The sequence below is a fragment of the Carcharhinus amblyrhynchos genome, chromosome 9, assembly GCF_965287045.1.
Source record: "Carcharhinus amblyrhynchos chromosome 9, sCarAmb.v2.hapA, whole genome shotgun sequence".
Taxonomy (NCBI): Eukaryota; Metazoa; Chordata; class Chondrichthyes; order Carcharhiniformes; family Carcharhinidae; genus Carcharhinus; species Carcharhinus amblyrhynchos.
Window position 1 is genome coordinate 110,627,750 of NC_137332.1, and position 17,344 is coordinate 110,645,093.

Sequence of the window (17,344 nt, forward strand, 5' to 3'; positions counted from 1 at the left end):
AACAAACATGCTACTGCAAATCAAGTGACGAAGCCTTGGGTATTTGCATTGGATGAAACATAGCCACATCCCATGCTTTATGGAGAGATTGGCAGTGCTGAGATTATCAGAGAGCGCCCAAATCTCAATTCAACAATGCCGTTAAAAAGGCCTATGAAAGCCTTGAACATCGGTGGCGCAATGGTTAGCAAAGTGCCTCACAGCTTGAGGGACCCAGGTTCAATTCTCCGCCTTGAATGACTGAGTGGAAATCATGGAACTCTCTCCTTCCCAGCACTTTGGCTGTCCCTACAGCTCAGGGACTATAAGAGTTCAAGAAGGCAGCTCATCATCACTTTCTTAAGGGCAAATAGGGATGGGCAATAAATTTTACAATAGTCAGATACGGCAACACACCATAATTCATTTTTTAACTCTTATATTAATAATAATGAATAATAATAGTATATAGGTTGCCGTGGGAACAACAACTTCAAAGACATTCTATTTGAAAAAGAAACAAAGTCATATATTTGAAATTTCATACAGCGCATGTTGTACATCAATAATCAACAACTAATTATCACAAAACACTGAAAAGTTGAAAGTAGTTATTCTTATCTCACAGTTATTTTGACAAGGCCGGATGGTGAAATAGAGACACGGCAATTATCAAACAATGCGAAGATCTACTGTATGTTCCTCCTTGGCAGCGCCGGCCGGTTTTGCTTCGCCTTGGCTTCATTATGGTGACACTGAAGGTAACTATCATCCTGCTTTTGGGGAAAGGACACAAGCATTACTTTTGTTAAAAGAAATGCATTTTTTAACGCGTTTAATTTTATGCATCACTTGTTGGCAACCAGTGTACACCTGCCAACCAATAATGAAGTATAAACCACTGTTCCCTTTACTATTGGTTTATCTTGCGTAGCTTGAGTGAAAAATGAAAGATACCGATGGCACATTCCTTTCTTTAAAACTTCCAAGTCCTTGATGTTAAAAAAACAGGGATGCAGACCGCAGGTATAGGACATGTTATGGAGCTACAGATAAAGAAGGCGCCAAAATCATAGCAACGGTCCCCGTCTGAGTAAAGTAAGAAAAAGCCTTCAAACTGAAGGAGCAACAGTCAAATAAAAATCATATTAACATAATGCTAGATTGTATTACAGAACTAATATTACATTTCATTCACATAATTCAGCCGCATTTCTGTAAAGTAGAAAGAGAAGTAGATACACAGAGTATCATTGTTTACAAAGCTCCTGAAGAGCAACAGTTGTTTTGGAAACAGTTTCCAGCCAACGCCTTAGGGACAAAACGCTAAAGAGTTCTAAATTGTTTTGCCATCCTGAATTTCTTCTACTGGGATGAGCTTAGAAGCTTTCGCCTTTTTATCTCAGAAAAAATATACTGGTATTGGAGGCTGTTCAGAAGAGGTTCATTAGGTTGATCCCCGCAATGGAGGATTTTCTTATGAGAATAAGCTGACTGGTAGGGAGTGTATTCGTTGGCGTTTAGAAGAATGAGACGCAACCTTATTGAGACATATACGATTCTCATGTTGTTTAACAGGGTAGATGTTGAGAGGTGTTTGCCCTTGTGGCAGATTCTAGGGCCAGAGGGCATAGTCTCAGAGCAACGGGTCGCTATTCTTTTCTTCAGTGTTCACTAAGGAGAGGGGCCATGGTTTTGAGGATGAGTGCGTGATACAGGCTGATAGGATGAAGAAGGTAGCTGTTCTGAGGGAAGATATATTTGCAATGTTGAAAAACCTGAGGGTCGATAAGCCCCCTAGGCCAGATGGGATACAGCCTAGGATACTTTGGGAGGCAAGAGATGAGATTGCGAAGCCTTTAGCTTTGATCTTTGATTCCTCACTGTCCATGGGTATTGTGCCAGAAGACTGGAGAGTGGCGAATGTTCTTCCTCTCTTCAAGGAAGGAAATAGGAATGACCCTGGTAATTATAGGCCAGTTAGTCTTACTTCGGTGGTCGGTAAGTTAATGGAAAGGGTCCTGAGAGATAGGATTTACGACCATTTGGAAAGATGCAGTTTAATCCAGGGTAGTCAGCACGGTTTTGTGAGGGGTAAGTCCTGCCTCACAAATTTGATTGAATTCTTTGAGGAGATAACTAAGTGTGTAGACGAGAGTAGAGCAGTTGATGTTGTATACATGGATTTTAGTAAGGCGTTTGATAAGGTTCCCCATGGTAGGCTCGTGAAGAAGGTAAGGAGATGTGGGATATGAGGAAATTTGCCCCATTGGATAAGTAACTGGTTGTCTCAAAGAAGACAGAGGGCGGTGGTGGAAGGAAAATTTTCAGACTGAAGGCCAGCTACCAGCGGTGTACCACATGGATCAGTGCTGGGACGTCTGCTATTTGTGATTTTTATCAATAATGTGGAAGAGGGGGCTGAAGGATGGGTTAGCACATTTGTTGATGACACCAGGATTGGTGGTGTAGTGGATGAGGTGGAGGGCTCTTGCAGGCTGCAAAGAGACATTGATAGGATTCAGAGCTGGGCAGAAAAACAGTAAATGGAGGTTAACCCTGATAAGTGCGAGGTGATTCATTTTGGTCAGACAAACTTGAATGCAGATTACAGGGTCAATGGCAGGATTCTGAGGAATGTGGAGGAACAGAGAGATCTTGGGGTTCATATCCACAGATTTCTGAAGGTTGCCACTCGAATGGATAGAGCAGCAAAGAAGGCTTATAGTGTGTTAGTGCTTATTAACGGGGGGTTTGAGTTTAAGAGCCGTGGGGTTATGCTGCAACTATACCGGAGCTTGGTGAGACCACATTTGGACTATTGTGTGCAGTTCTGGTCACCTCACTATAAGAAGGATGTGGAAGCATTGGAGAGAGTGCAGAGGAGATTTACCAGGATGCTGCCTGGTTTGGAGGGTAGGTCTTATGAGGAAAGGTTGAGGGAGCTGGGTCTTTTCTCTTTAGAGCGGAGGAAGATGAGAGGCGACTTAATAGAGGTTTATAAGATGATGAGGGGGATAGATAGAGCGGACGTTCAGAGACTATTTCCTCGGGTAGATGTAGCTGTTGCTAGGCGGCATAACTATAAGGTTCATGGTGGGAGATATAGGAGGGATATCCGAGGTAGATTCTTTACTCAGAGAGTGGTTGGGGTGTGGAATACACTGCCTGCTGTGCTAGTGGAGTGGGACACTTTAGGTACTTTCAACCGGTTATTGGATAGGCACATGGAGCACACCGGAATGATAGGGAGTAGGATAGCTTGATCTTAGGTTTGGTCACAGCTGGGCACAACATTGAGGGCCGAAGGACCTCTATTGTGCCGTACTGTTCTATGTTCTATGTAATACGATTGCACAAAAATGTGCCTGTGAAGATATATATTTCACGTGTGATGGGACCTCGACATGTTTTGGAGCGGCACTGTGGTTAGCATTGCTGACTCACAGCGCCAAGACCCAAGCTCAATTCCAGGCTTGGATCACTTTCTGTGCAGAGTTAGCACGTACTCCCCATGTCTGTGTGCGTTTCCTTTGGGGGCTCGGGTTTCCTCCCACAATCTGAAATATGTGCTGGTTAGATACATTGACCAGAACAGGCACAGGAGCGTGGCGACTAGCGAATTTCACAGTAATTTCACGGCCTTACTTGTGGCTAATAAATACACTTAAAAAATAGTCAGACGCATATTTACCTGATGTTGGGGGCGATCTCGCACTTCCCGTACTTTCTTTCTCTGAGGCACTTCTGTTTCGGGCAAAAGGAGAACATGGTTAATCCATATTTTAAAGGCAATTCATCTCACCATGAATGTAACCCATTACATCACACAAACCAGCTTCCAATCCATTGATTCTGCCTATACTTCCCGCTGCTTCGACAAAGCAGCCAGCATAATTAAGGACAGTATGCACCTCAGACATTGTCTCTTCCACCTGCTTCCATCGGGAAAAAGATACGAAAGTCTGAGGTCACGTACTAACCGACTCAAGAACACCTTCTTCCCTACTGCCATCAGACTTATGAATGAATTGTAATATTATTAAGCTGATCTTTCTCTACAACCTAGCTATGACTGTAATACCTGTTTCCTTCTCTATGAATGGTATGCTTTGCCTCTTTAGTGCGCAAGAAGCAATACTTTTCACTTTATCGCAATACATGGGACATTAATAATTCAAATCAAATCAAAATCAAACCTAAATTTCACCTGATGTTTTGGACAAATAAATATTTTCACTGTCGAGTCGCACATTCGAGTGTGTTCCAGCAAGTAGCTTTTCAATAATGTTGCACTTGCGAATGAAACTATCTTGCCTGTTGAAGGTCTATGTGCACTCATGTTTAGAGATATGCCCACTCACCTGCTCAGCGTCTAAACTAAGCTTTAAAGAAGAAAGGAAAGTTTTGCAAACCTCTGGATCTCCAAAGAGATTTTTAAATCAATTAAGTACTTTTGAAGTTGTAAGATACTCTGGCCGTGGATGTGTAGACAAGTGAGATTCAGATTTAGTATGTGTACGACTTTGTTGGCTTTTTGATTCGTCGTTTCTTCTGTTTGTGCGTTATAGCTAGTTAATATTTAAGATCTTTCACTGTTCAATGTGTTAGAATGCAATTTGGCTGACCTTGCCCCTTAGCTGCTGGTGAAACTCTAGATTTTTGTGACTGATCCGCCAACCACAATGTTCAAAATTTGATGAGTTGATCAGAAATTCGTTTGGTTAATTTCAACTTTAAACAGAAAGACAAAATGTATCTATTTCATTAAAAAAAGCTATTTATATCAGTATACAGAGAAACCAATTCATAAAGTGAGCATGCGCTTATAGAAAATACACTGATCAAACGCTTGGATTGCTGTTAGTACAATGGAGGCTACGAAGGGCTAAACCCTTATCATTCTACAAAACAGCCAGGACTCTATCACCTCGCCCGCCGTGGAATCCGCGTGGGCGAGGGCCCGACAATGGAAATGTCCGTCTCGCCCGAGCGAGGCCGTAACATCCCTCCCGGACCTATGGATTATCAACACAAAACGACCATAAACAGACGTAAAGAAATAACGCTGTTAAAATGCACTCAATCTAGAGAACACCAGTCCGTTTGTCACTTCAGTCGATGTTTCTTGAAACAAGTTTAACCACTGCTGTTTGCTGTAGGTTTACAGTTCCACAGAATGAAATGCACTTTAATTCAGTAAAAAAAGATGCATCGTCACTCTGGCTCCATTTACCTGAACTACCAAAGCTTCTTGTCAAGAGTTATTGGCGAACATGAAACAATATAATTAGAAAGGGCTGGAGGCTCATTATGCGATATTGTGCCTCAGCAGGCCAGTTGGGTGCATCACCTGCACATTTTTGGAGTGTGGGAGACGAGCCGAGCACCCGGAGTAAACACACGCAGTCAAGGGCAGAATGAGAACTCTGCACAGGCAGTCACTCAAGTCCGGACTGGTAAGCACTGCTGTCCCACAGTGCCAAGGACCCGGCTCTGATTCCAGCCTTGGGTTACTGTCTATGTGGAATTTGTATGTTCTCCCCGTGTCTGCGTGGGTTTCCTCCGAATCGTCCGGTTTTCCTCCCAGTCTAAAGATGTGCTGGTTGAGTGGATTGTTCATGCTAATTTACCCCTTAGTGTCTAAAGATGTGTATGTTAGGTAGATTAACCATGGTAAATGTGTGGGATTACGAGGATTGGTGGGGAGAGCTCGGTAAAAAGCTCTTTCGGAGAGTCGTGTGGAGACACTTTGAGCCACATGATCTCGTTCTGCACTGTAGGGACTATACGGTTCTAGGGATTCTATGGCTAGGCCGAGGAAACGCCGTTGAAGAACTCTTGCTGAACACATCACACAACATTCTAATTAAAGTTACAAAATTAAGAGGAATCATCTCTTGCCTCTGATGGGGAAAGGACAACTGGTTGAAAGAATAACTGGCGATGTGGGTATTCTGGCAGCGAATAAATGTGAACTGCTGCCCACGCCTGTGCAAAGAAGCGGAAAGGATGTGGCCAAGTTATTGTGTGGCCAAGTTATTGTGACCAACGCGGGAATATCCTCAACAGGGAATAATGTAGTCTGGAACAGATCGATGCTTTATTTTGTGCAAGCGAGGTTACATGCCGTCGTTGGCTATTATCGTATCCGAGAAGTTTAAAAAAAGAGAATAAGCAGAAATTGTTAAAAATAGAAGCAGAAGAGAATGGATTACAGCCACAGAAAGGAAAATAGCTGGCTAGCAGTGGCTCATTCGGGAATACAAAAGCTGTAAAGAGTGATCGTGCCGAGAGGAAAAATGGATGGTTAACCCTTTCGGGCAAACAAAGGCAGCAAAATAATTCTGCATCAATTCGTGTTCGTAAGTACGGGAAGAGTAAAAAAACTAAAGATTTTTTTAAGTGACCGTACAGCACATTTCGGAATTTGTATTTATTTTGGGAAGACTAACAGGCGGTCAGATGTTCTTTTTTATTGTGTGCTTTACGCATACTGTTTTATTTAAACCTACATCTGATCACAGCCGTTTTGTGTTGTAGTGGTTTACAGAAATGGACTGGTTTAACTCTTTGCAGCCTCCGTCGTTGGCACTAACAGCAATTCAAGTGTTTTTTTCAGTGTTTTTCCTATCAGTTTACACTGACTTAAAAAAATATATTTTCTGTATACGAATATGCATACGTTGTTTACTATATAGATTAATGTTGTTTTTGAAGCTGAAATTGACCGAAATAGTTTCTGGTCAATTCAGCAACTTCTGAATACAGGAGCTGGCCACTACAGGGGCACATGTGGTTCAGCCAGCGGAGCAGCCAGATCACATTGAATGATGGAAGAGGCTTAAGGAGTCGAATGGTCTACTCCTGCTCACATTTATCATGTTCTTATGATCTTACTTAAACTATGCTGATATTGCTTCGCGTACCACAGGAGTATCTAGCAATAAAAGTTGACCAAGCCATGAGAAGGAGTTCATATTTCAAAATGGTTGAGAGAAAATAAGGCGTGAAGTCTTGAATGTTATATAAATAGCGACGTTATGAGAGCGTGGATGTTGTTGCTAAGATTGATGTTTCTGCATTTTCATTTAAGAGCATTTCTCTAAAGAAAAAGACTTAAGGAAGCTTTCTGCTTTCATTAAAACGTGTTTGCTTGTATCCGTTTTGTGATAAAGGCTTGCAGTATAAATACCGTGAATGTCACTTACACTTCACCACTCCTCAAATGTATAACTTTCTGCCTGTACAAAGTGAGAACAATTTGCCTTAACAGCGCCTCTGAAGCCGATTTTGAGCTTCATGGCTCCAAATTGTTATCACAATGTTAAGAAAGTGTGTAAATGAGCCTGAATGGAAATGACATTTCAAAATGTATTTTATTCTGATTTTAAATACAAGTTTATGTTAAGCTAAACTTTCCAATTTTCAATTCTGATTCCTTTACAGGTCATGGAAAGAGATCTCAGAATCACCCTAAGCTCAGTCAGTGACTGCTGTGTTGAAATAAAATAACTTTTTCTGAATCATCTCACTGTTGAAAGGCCACCTCTTTCAAAATTTAGTTGACATGTGATCAAATTCCAATCTGTTTATTTCCCGATTGAAGGGAATAGATATTCCTTGCTGCTCTGAATAAAGACAAATCCTTATTTTGCTTACTAATAACAATCGGTGGATCAATGTAGGTTGATCTATTTTAGGCACAATGTTGCATAAATAAACTTTTATTTGTATATTTGCGTGCTGTGTTTATTTTTGTGCTTTCTAACCCAGTGGTTTGTTTGATTTGAAGAAACACACGCATAGACACACACACACGGACTCACACGCACACACACACAAATACACACATACGCACACACATTCACAAAAACAGAGACACATATACACATCCACACACAAAGAAAAACACACACAACACGCACAGACACATACACAAACATATACATATAAACACTCACGTACACATACAGGCATTCACACACAACCTCACGTTTATTTACATGCATACACAGACTCACACATATACATACATGCATGTACATACACACAACCTGCAGATCTTTTTACATTAATACAAACAACTGCTAACATCTTGATCAAATAAAGATGGCGATCACTTACCTGGTTCTTTTGCGCAATCAAAAGAAGAACATTCTCTGTAGAACAAAAAGATATTTAGCAGATGTGCTGTAATTTTTCATCGTGTGCAAACACTTGCAGTAAGTCATTATGACATTACAATTTGGCAAGGAAGTATTGATTGTCTTACCTGACAAGTAAAGCGTAAGCTGTAAATAAGAAAATAATTAAATATAATTGTGGTTAATTCTGTTATTAATATTGGCAATTGATATCCGAAACAATGACCACAATGCGATCTCAAAAATATTGAAATCTCGTATCTCTGCTCAGGTGGACTTTCTGTAAATGTGCTATAGTGACATAAATGGGAAATTTACATTATGAACTTACTCACAATCAATATCTGCTGTTCCTAACCTATTTTTGCCTACCTCTTAATGTCACTTCCTTTAATTTTTCCCTGTTGCTAGGTTCCTGGCAACATGTTAGAGTATTAAGATGTATTGAACTATTGCCCTGCAATTCATGTTTTCTGAAAAATAAAAGCTCTTTTGGCATGTGGTGGCAATACACTGGACGAGCGATTGGCAGACCCAGGCTAATGCTCGGGGAACAACAAAATCCCACCATGGCATCTCAGCGGTTGGTGAAGTATAAAATGAATTAATAAGTCTGGAGTTAAAAGCTAGCCTCAGTATTGGGAACCATGAAAACAACCATCGACTGGTGTAAAAGGAATCCCCATCTGGTTTATTAATACATTTCCCTGGAGAAAAATCTGCCACCCTAAACCGACCTCCCTTATATGTGACTCCAGACCCAATATGGTGGGCTCTTAATTGGCCTCTGAAGAGAGTTATTATGAATGAGTAATAAATGCCGTTCATGCTATCCCATGAAGTAATACTTTTCCAAAACACGCTAATTTAAAAATTAGAAGCTAGTTACAGCACATGAACAGACCATGGGACTCCGCTGCTTCATGCTGTTCTTTTTGATCGACAAACAACTGTTCAAACGCGTCTTCATCTAACCCCATCAGCGGGTTCTTGAACTTGTTTTTGTCTCTCAAGTGTTTCTCTAGTGTCCCATTAAATGTCTCTGTACTAGTGGTCTTAACTAAGTTTGTGGGCGAAGCTTCACATTCTAATCGCTTTCCAGATAAAGCGGGTTAACGCGAATGCATGATTGAATTTATTAATGGGCAGGTTGTATTGATGGCCCGTAGTTCTGTTCTGCCTCATAAATAGCCTATGCTAAGTCTCTGAACTTGTACTTGTCAAACGCTTCCACACTCTTTGTTTGTTTATTAATCCTTTCATGCAATGTCGCTGACGTGTGTCACCCACCCCCAAATTGGCCTTGAATTGAACTGCCTGTTCGGCCATTTTTGATAGGAGTTGAGAATCAACCATGTTGCTCTGGATCTGGAGTCACTTATCGACGGCAAACTTACATCTCCAGAAGACATGAGTGAATCAAAGGGCTTTTATGAAAATCGGTGATAATCTAGTGGTCAACAGCACTGAGACTAGCTTTATATTCCAGATTTATTGATATAATTTAAGTCCTACCATCAGCCACGTGGGGAACTGGAACCAAAGCTTTAATCTGGGCCTCTAGATTAGTAGTCAAGTGGTGTTACTGTCCCTCATAATTTTGAAAATCGGGGTGGCTCCGAATCTTCCTTTTCCATTGGAAACACATGCCGCCTCCTTAATCTTTCCTAACTAGTATAAGTTCTTAGGCAGAGTCTTTAGCTTAGGCAGCTAAATAGTGTGCTTCAGGATAAGCCTTGTGCATCAGTCGCTGAACGTAAGCATGCAGGTGCAGCAGACGGTAAAGGAGGCAAATGGTATATTGCGGGAGGTTTCAAGTACAGGAGAGGGGATGTGTTGTTCCAATTATACGAGGACTTGGTGTGGCCATACCAAGAATATTGTGTGCAGCTTTGGTCTCTTTTTCTGAGGAAAGATGCTCTTGCTCTCGAGGAAGTACAGCAAAAGTTAACTAGACTGATTCCGGTGATGGAGAGATTGATGTATGAGGAGATATTGACTAGGTTAGGATTGTTTTCGCTGGAGTTCGACGAATGAGGGAAGAATCTCATAGAGATTGATAAAATTGTAACAGGACTAGATAGAGTCGATGCAAGCATATTCCCGATGTTGGTTGTGTCCAGAACCAGTGGTCCCAATCCGAGGATATAGGCTACACAATTTAGGACGGAAATAAGGAGACATGTCTCACCCAAACAGCGGTGAACCTGTGGAATTCAATACCGCAGGAAGTAGTTGATGACAAAATATTGAATGTATTCAAGAGGCAACTAGATATAGCATTTGGAGCGAATGAGATCAAAAGTTATGGGGAAAAAGCAGGATTTGGCTATTGACTTGGACGATCGGCCATGGTAGTGATGAATGACAGAGCAGGCTCGAAGAGCCAATTTGCCTCATCCTGCTCCCATTTTCTTTGTTTCTATAACACCAACAACGCGCATTCTGGTCCACCCTCAACTGAGGTAGTCTTGGGAACTGTCTCTTCATCCTATCCCTGAGAGTGGAGGCAATGGCAAAGTTCACTGACAGACATCGAAGGAAATGCTTCATGATGAAGCATCAGCAGACAGTGGGGCAAAGATCTGTCTTTGGGCACAGCATGCAAGAAATGTAATGAATGTTTCTACATCCATAGATCGAGTAAAGCTTATTTCTTGTGCTTTCTGTAGTGACTAAACACCATGCTTTATTATAAAACGCAGACCAAAAGGAACCATATACTTCAAATATGAAAAGCTTTGGTATCATGCATGCCCTTGTTTACTGTAAAATGTATTGATTATTCACTTGACGTTTTCTATAAAAATGTCACATTGTAATGATATTTTGGTAGAATGAAGCATGATAGTAAAAAATGCCAAATTATGGCTACTCTTTTCAATACTTCAAATACCTTTGTTTCGTCGAGCAAGAACTACTATCACTGTCAGCAGTACCAGCATAATAAGCAAGGTGACCCCTCCTGCCACTGCGATCCATATCCAGTCAAACGGAAAGTTGTTTGCAGGAAGTGGCTTGTTGCAAACATCTGTAGAAAGAAATAACGCAGAAGTTGCTGCTTCATAAATTCGTAACGAAAGAACAATAGCGAAGAGACACAAAGGGACATAAAGCTAGAAATGGATAGGGAGATAGGCAGGCGGAGAGGAAACAGAGGCATACAAAGAATATGGACATGGGGAGAGAGTGAAGTACATGGACGGAATGAAAGAACTAGACCTTTTAACCATTCGGAAATCAAAAACGAGTTTCACAAAAGCAGAATAACAACAGTATGGTGGAAAAATTGGGGGAGAATTTTAACTGTGCGAACCGAACTGCAAAGCTTTCTGGTTAGATTTCCTTACGTTGTACAGTCACCAAGGTTCCATTGCCTGATTGCTTCGGTTTCCCCAAGATTTCAATCTCACAGTAATACACCCCGGACTCGCATTCTGTCATATTCTTAATGAGAATGGATGCATCCTTCCTCGAATTGAAAGCATGCTGGTCCGCTTTAACAATTCTGTCCTTGTACTTCGGAGACTCAAAATCTATGGGGCTGTCATCCCTTCTCCAGCTGTAAGTACCCAGCCCATCTAACTGAAAACGGCAATTCAAAGTCACGCTTTCACCTTGGAGTATACGAACTGAACCGGGGCTTTGCACTACGGGGGAAGTGGCGGTCTCCGTACCTAGCGGGTTACAAAGAAAGACAAGGATTAATTAACAAAGAATAGTGTATCACGCATGTTGAACCAATACCATTCTGTTTTGTTGTGGCACCTTCGCCTATGACACACATAATTGCAAGTCGTAAGCGCATATCATTCTAAGAAAATATTGATAAATAAGGGAATGTTTTTCTCCTCAAGATACAGTAGAAAAACGTTGATGCTCTATAGAAAAAAAACGAAAAAAAAACTCTTGTGTCCTAATTGAAGAATCTCGATATGAACAAAATATTTGGCGCATTGGCCTGTTGAGCAAAAAAGGTTATGGTTCATTTGGCATTCATTAGCCATGAAGTTCTTTTCCTCCCATAGTCCAAAAGATGTGCTGGTTATTTGCATTGGCCGCGCTAAATTCTTCCTTAGTGTACCCGAACGGGCCCTGGGGTGTGGTGACTAGGTGATTCTCACAGTAAATTCATTGCAGTGTTAATGTAAGCCTACTTGTGACGCAAGTAAATAAACTAATAAATAAACCCTAAAACTTTGGGAAGTCTTGAATGGCAAATCATGCAACCTCAGATTGCTCTCTGCATTAGTTCAACAGTTTGTGATCATTAGTTTCGAAATCAATTATGATATGTATGATTAAAAAACTCAAGACAGAAAGTATTGGAAAAGGAAAGAGAGAATAACAGGTATAAATAGAAAATAATGAAGAGAAAATCAAAAACAATTTTGTATTGTTGAATTGATACTACAAAATAAAAAATCAATTTAATAGATTTATCCTTAGATAATTATCTGAAATATCTGATTTCAGAAATAGGATATTATAATAAAATATGTTTCATTAATACATAGGGCCAGAGTATGATTCGAAATGGGCGGCATGATGAAACAGTGGTTAGCACGGCTGCCTCACAGCACCAGGCACACGGGCTTGATTCCTTGCTTGGGTCACTGTTTGTGAGGAATTTGCACATTCTCCTCGTGTCTGCGTGGGTTTCCTCCCACAGTCCAAAAATGTGCAGGGTCGGTGGATTGGCCATACTAAATTGTCCCTTAGTGTCAGGGGGGCTAGCTAGGGTAAATGCACAGGGTTATGGGGATAGGACCTGCGTGGGATTCTGCTCCCTGCAGACTCGATAGGCCGAATGGCTTCCTTCTGCACTGTAGGATTCTATGATTCTACACTAGCATTTGATATTAACACTGTGTGTTAATGGAACAGTAAACGAGAAGAATCACAGAAGAGGCCCTTCGGTCCATTGAGTCGGCACCGCCGCATAAAAGGCCCTGACCTGTCCACCTAACCCCATTTGACAAACGTGGCCCATACTGTTGAATGTGAACAGAGTCATAGAATACTACAGTGCACAACAAATCATTGAAAACTGTTCACATCATGAATTCAGGGAAACAAAACATTTGCCCAAGTATATTCAGAGATCTGGCGGAACACAGTTCCTGTGCCAAGCAACCATCAAGAAATAGATTAATGCAGGAAAATATGTTTGTTTGTGAACCTGTTTGAATAGCTGCTCACATATTGAAGTGAGGCCCTTGCTTCTCCTGAAAACATGAACTGGATTTTTCATTGAAGATTGAATGCTTTTTTATCTATGTGCTGAGTTGAGCTTCGATCAAGGAAATATCCTTTTCCATGCCATGACCATAAATAACTGAATTGAATTTACTTTCTAGATTTACATATTACAATCTAGGGCATTAACCCTATTGGGTGTCATCCCTTTGCTTAAGAGCTGCTCTCCTCAAAGTAAAGGAACAGCTATCTATGAATATATCGGATATGGCATATAAAAATATGATCATTCCAATGTATTCACACATAACAAAGCTACGTGTTTAGTTTTCGTGCTAATTCACTGGTTTATTTTTAATCAGCATCGTGGGGATTAACGTTGACCAGAACTGGACTAGCGATATAAATACTGTAGCTACAAGAGCAGGTTAAATGCTAGGAACCCTGGGCCGATTAATTCACCTCCTGACTGCCCAAAATCTGCGCCACCCACAAGGCGCAAGGGATGTGATGCTCTCTACTTGCTTAAATGACTGCAGGTCCAACAGCGCTCAAGATGCTTGGCACCATCCAGGACAAAGCAAACTACTTGACTGCTATGCATTCCACAAGCATTCGATCCTTCCGCCACCAACGAACAGTGGCAGCTTGTGTACCATTAACAATTTGTACTGCCTGAACTCATCAGTGTTCCTTCGGCAGCAGGTTCCAAACATCGAGAATGACATGGACAGTAGATACGTGGCAACACCGTCAACTGCTGAACATCACCCTGACTTGCTAATACATCGCTGTTCCTTCACTGCCGCTAAGTCAACATCCTAGAACTCCCTCCCTAACAGCATCATAGGTCTGCCTACAGCACATGGATTGCAGTGGTTCAAGAACACAGTTCACCGTTAACCTGGCAAGGGCAACTAGTGGTGGGCAATATATGTTGGCCTAGCCAGCCTCGCCCACATGATGTAAAGTAATCCTTAAAAACAATGACTGCATGGTTGGATTGAGATGAAACTTATCGATTTTTCGGCTGCGAGTAACAATAATAAAGAAATACTATGAACGTTGTTTACACGATTAACAAGAAGCGCACATTTCTCTCTGATCCCTACCCGAAATTTGTGACAATAAGATTTCTGACTTGAAAGAAAGTATTCTTCCACGATAAGCAACAAGGTATTACAGTCACTATTCTAAACTGTACGCTTAGTTGCATGTCTGTTTTCTGGCAGCACAATTCTATCAACGTATTGGCTCATTTTGAAAAGGAAAAACAATATGAATTACATCACATGTTCTTTCCAATAATACCGGGAGAATTGGAGCCAACAGTTGTTTTGAGTTGTTAGCACCAGGCATCTGAAGTTAGACATTACTCGATAATATCACTGGCAATGCTTTGCAAATCCTTTATTTAAAAGTATCTTGATATTAAACCCAAACGTTAGAGCAGAAGATTATTAGAAAGAGTAGTTCTGTAACTTCTGATTAATTGTACAATTTCCAGCAATTATTTGTGTAAAGTATTTGTCAACTTGGCTGCGTTGCAGGAAGCAAAACCAAACCCTCTAGATTGGCGATTTGAAAACCATAGCTTGCTGGTGAGATTGTATCAGGGGTATTGCATCAGAAGAGGTACGGAGTTGTACGGTTAAACCCTGAATTGAAGGGAATGAACTTTGAGGAACTGTCGACAATTGGGATTTCTTTTTAGAATATCTAAAAGAGCACATGGTACAATGATCTAAAATTATAATGGATTGCGCAAACTGGAGTCAGTCTTTAACCAAAAGAGGAAACGCTGGAAAATCTTGGCAGCTCTGGCAGCAAGGAGAGAAAAGAGTTGTTGGTTCGAATTCAGGTGACCCTTTGTCAAAGCCGATCACAGATGCTGCCAGATCGGCTGAGATTTTCCAACATTTTCTCTTTTGGTTTCAGATTCCAGAATCTGCAGTAATTTGTTTTTATTTAACTGGAGTCAGTCTGTATATCGGTCACAGGATTTTGGAATATTCACAAATTACAAGCAGCCCAAAAAATCGGAAATGCTGTAGGAATTTATTCCCTATAGGTCGCAAGAAGGCGGAATATTTTGTTGGCAATTGTAACGGAAGGAATAAAGGTCTTAGGTGTGAGGAAGAAACAACAGTTAGGATTGAGGATTATCAAAAATGCACGAGGGACTATTCGTGGGCTAAATGACTCGACAGTTACTAAATTGAATGCGTTCTTTGATTTGCAGAGACCACAGAGTCCGTTAAAAAAACCTCACTAACAATTGTGTGTTATTAGTTCCAGGGAGGTAACTGAGCAAGGCATTTCTTTAGATAATAGACATAGAAAAAAAAGAGAAATGTGAGCACGTGGTTTAATAATTTGCTGCAAAAAGCATTCCGAATATATCAATATAGATATGTAACGTGAGTGGATGAAAAACACCAAGTCATTCAGATGTTCAGTTGAATTATTGCTATCAGGCTTCCGAATTCGGTTAGTACCTCGTAATGCTTTGCAAAACAAAAGTTAAAAAGGGAACTTGATGCTAAATATAAGTTGGCGGGTCTGTGTAATTATAAAGGTGGACAGCAAATGTTGGGTTGGTCTTTATCGCTACCTTCCCTTAGACCAATATAGCAAGGCATTAAGGCGTGCTTTTCTCGTGTTTTAGAAATGTATGCGATCGTTTACTTGGTCTGTCTAATTGTTTTCTTTATTGATTCATGGAACGTTGTCATCGCTGGCTGGCCAGCATTTATTGCCCAACTCCAGGTACCCGAGGGCAGTTGAGAGTCAACCACATTGCTGTGGCTCTGGAGGCATATATAGACCAGACAAGGACGGTAGGTATCCTTCCCTAAAGGACATTACTGAACCAGATGTTTTTTTCCCCGACAATTGACAATAGTTTCATGGGCATCATAAAATCTCCACAGTGCAAAAGGAGGCCATTCAGTCTGCACCGACCACAATCCCAACCATATCCCATTCCCATAGCCCCATATATTTATCCTGCTAATCCTCTGACACGAGGGTCAATTTAGCATGAGCAATCAACCTAACCCGCATATCTTTAGAGTGTGGGAGGAAACCGGAGCACACGGAGGAAACCCATGCAGACACGGGGAGAATGTGCAAACTCCACACAGACAGTGACCCAAGGCCAGAATTGAACCCAGGTCCCTGACACTGTGAGGCAGCAGTGCTAAGCACTATGCCACCGTGCTGCCCCCCAACAGATTCTTAATTCCAGAGATCTTTACTGAAATCAGATTCCGTCACCTGCCGTGGGGGGATTTGAACCCGGGCCCCCAGATCAATAGCTGAGATTCTGGGTTAATAGTGCAGCGAAAGAAATGTTGCCTCCCATGGTTTTTTTTACAATATTTAAACAATCAGAGCGCGACTATTCACTTACCCGCTAGACAATTTGAAATCAGGAGAAATAGAGAGGTCATTGCCCACCGTTCTGTCGCCATTGCTACGGACTGCTATCTAACAGGAAAAGAAACTTCGTTAGTCTGAATGGCAGCATGCGATAAGATCAGCCTTCAGCGTGAGACACCTTGGAGCTCTACAGTGAGAAATGGTACAGCCAGCACCGCGGTTTGCTGGTATCTTTGCAGCTTGGGTTTGCAGTATATGGCTAAACTGACAGGCTCACATTTGACAGGAAGTCAGACGTCAACGAAATTAACGATCCTGGCGAATACAGGAAGACGTAAGATGGCAGGCTACATATCAGCTCCAGTCCACATCCTCAGAACTAAAGCAACAACAAAACAAAGGTGTAACTGCTATTTTGCACCCTTTCTATATAATTTAGCACCAACTACAAAATCCACTAAGTCCCCCAGTTCTTGATTGATAACGGGATCAAAGGCAACGGGGAAAAGGCAGGAGAATGGGATTGAGAAACATATCAGCCATCATCGAACGGCGGAGCAGAACCGATGGGCCGAATGGCTTGATTCTGCTCCTATACCTTATGGTTTTATAGTCCATAAGGCACCTCATTCAGT

At 41.4% G+C, this 17,344-nt stretch overlaps 1 protein-coding gene across 2 annotated transcripts; it reads right to left on the reverse strand.

The window, feature by feature from the left end:
- Positions 1-465: 465 nt before the first annotated feature.
- On the reverse strand, positions 466-16,928 carry LOC145348553 (uncharacterized). 2 transcript variants are annotated; one of them, XM_080196744.1, is made up of 7 exons: positions 16,741-16,928; positions 11,477-11,803; positions 11,023-11,157; positions 8,255-8,273; positions 8,107-8,141; positions 3,674-3,726; positions 466-752 (listed from the first exon to the last, which is right to left on the reverse strand). In XM_080196744.1, exons 1-7 carry the CDS (start codon positions 16,799-16,801, stop codon positions 669-671), a joined length of 714 nt encoding a protein of 237 aa, XP_080052870.1. In that variant the 5' UTR covers positions 16,802-16,928; the 3' UTR covers positions 466-668. The 2 variants fall into 2 exon arrangements, with proteins under 2 accessions (XP_080052870.1, XP_080052869.1); XM_080196743.1 differs by having other exon boundaries at positions 466-755.
- Positions 16,929-17,344: the final 416 nt, after the last annotated feature.

Coding starts and splice junctions, on each gene's coding strand:
- LOC145348553 (XM_080196743.1), bottom strand. CDS start 16,801: ATGGCGACAGAACGGTGGGCAATGACCTCTCTATTTCTCCTGATTTCA. Junction 3,727..8,106: donor TGATTGCGCAAAAGAACCAG/GTAAGTGATCGC, acceptor TGCCCGAAACAG/AAGTGCCTCAGAGAAAGAAA. Junction 756..3,673: donor GAGATCGCCCCCAACATCAG/GTAAATATGCGT, acceptor TTTCCCCAAAAG/CAGGATGATAGTTACCTTCA.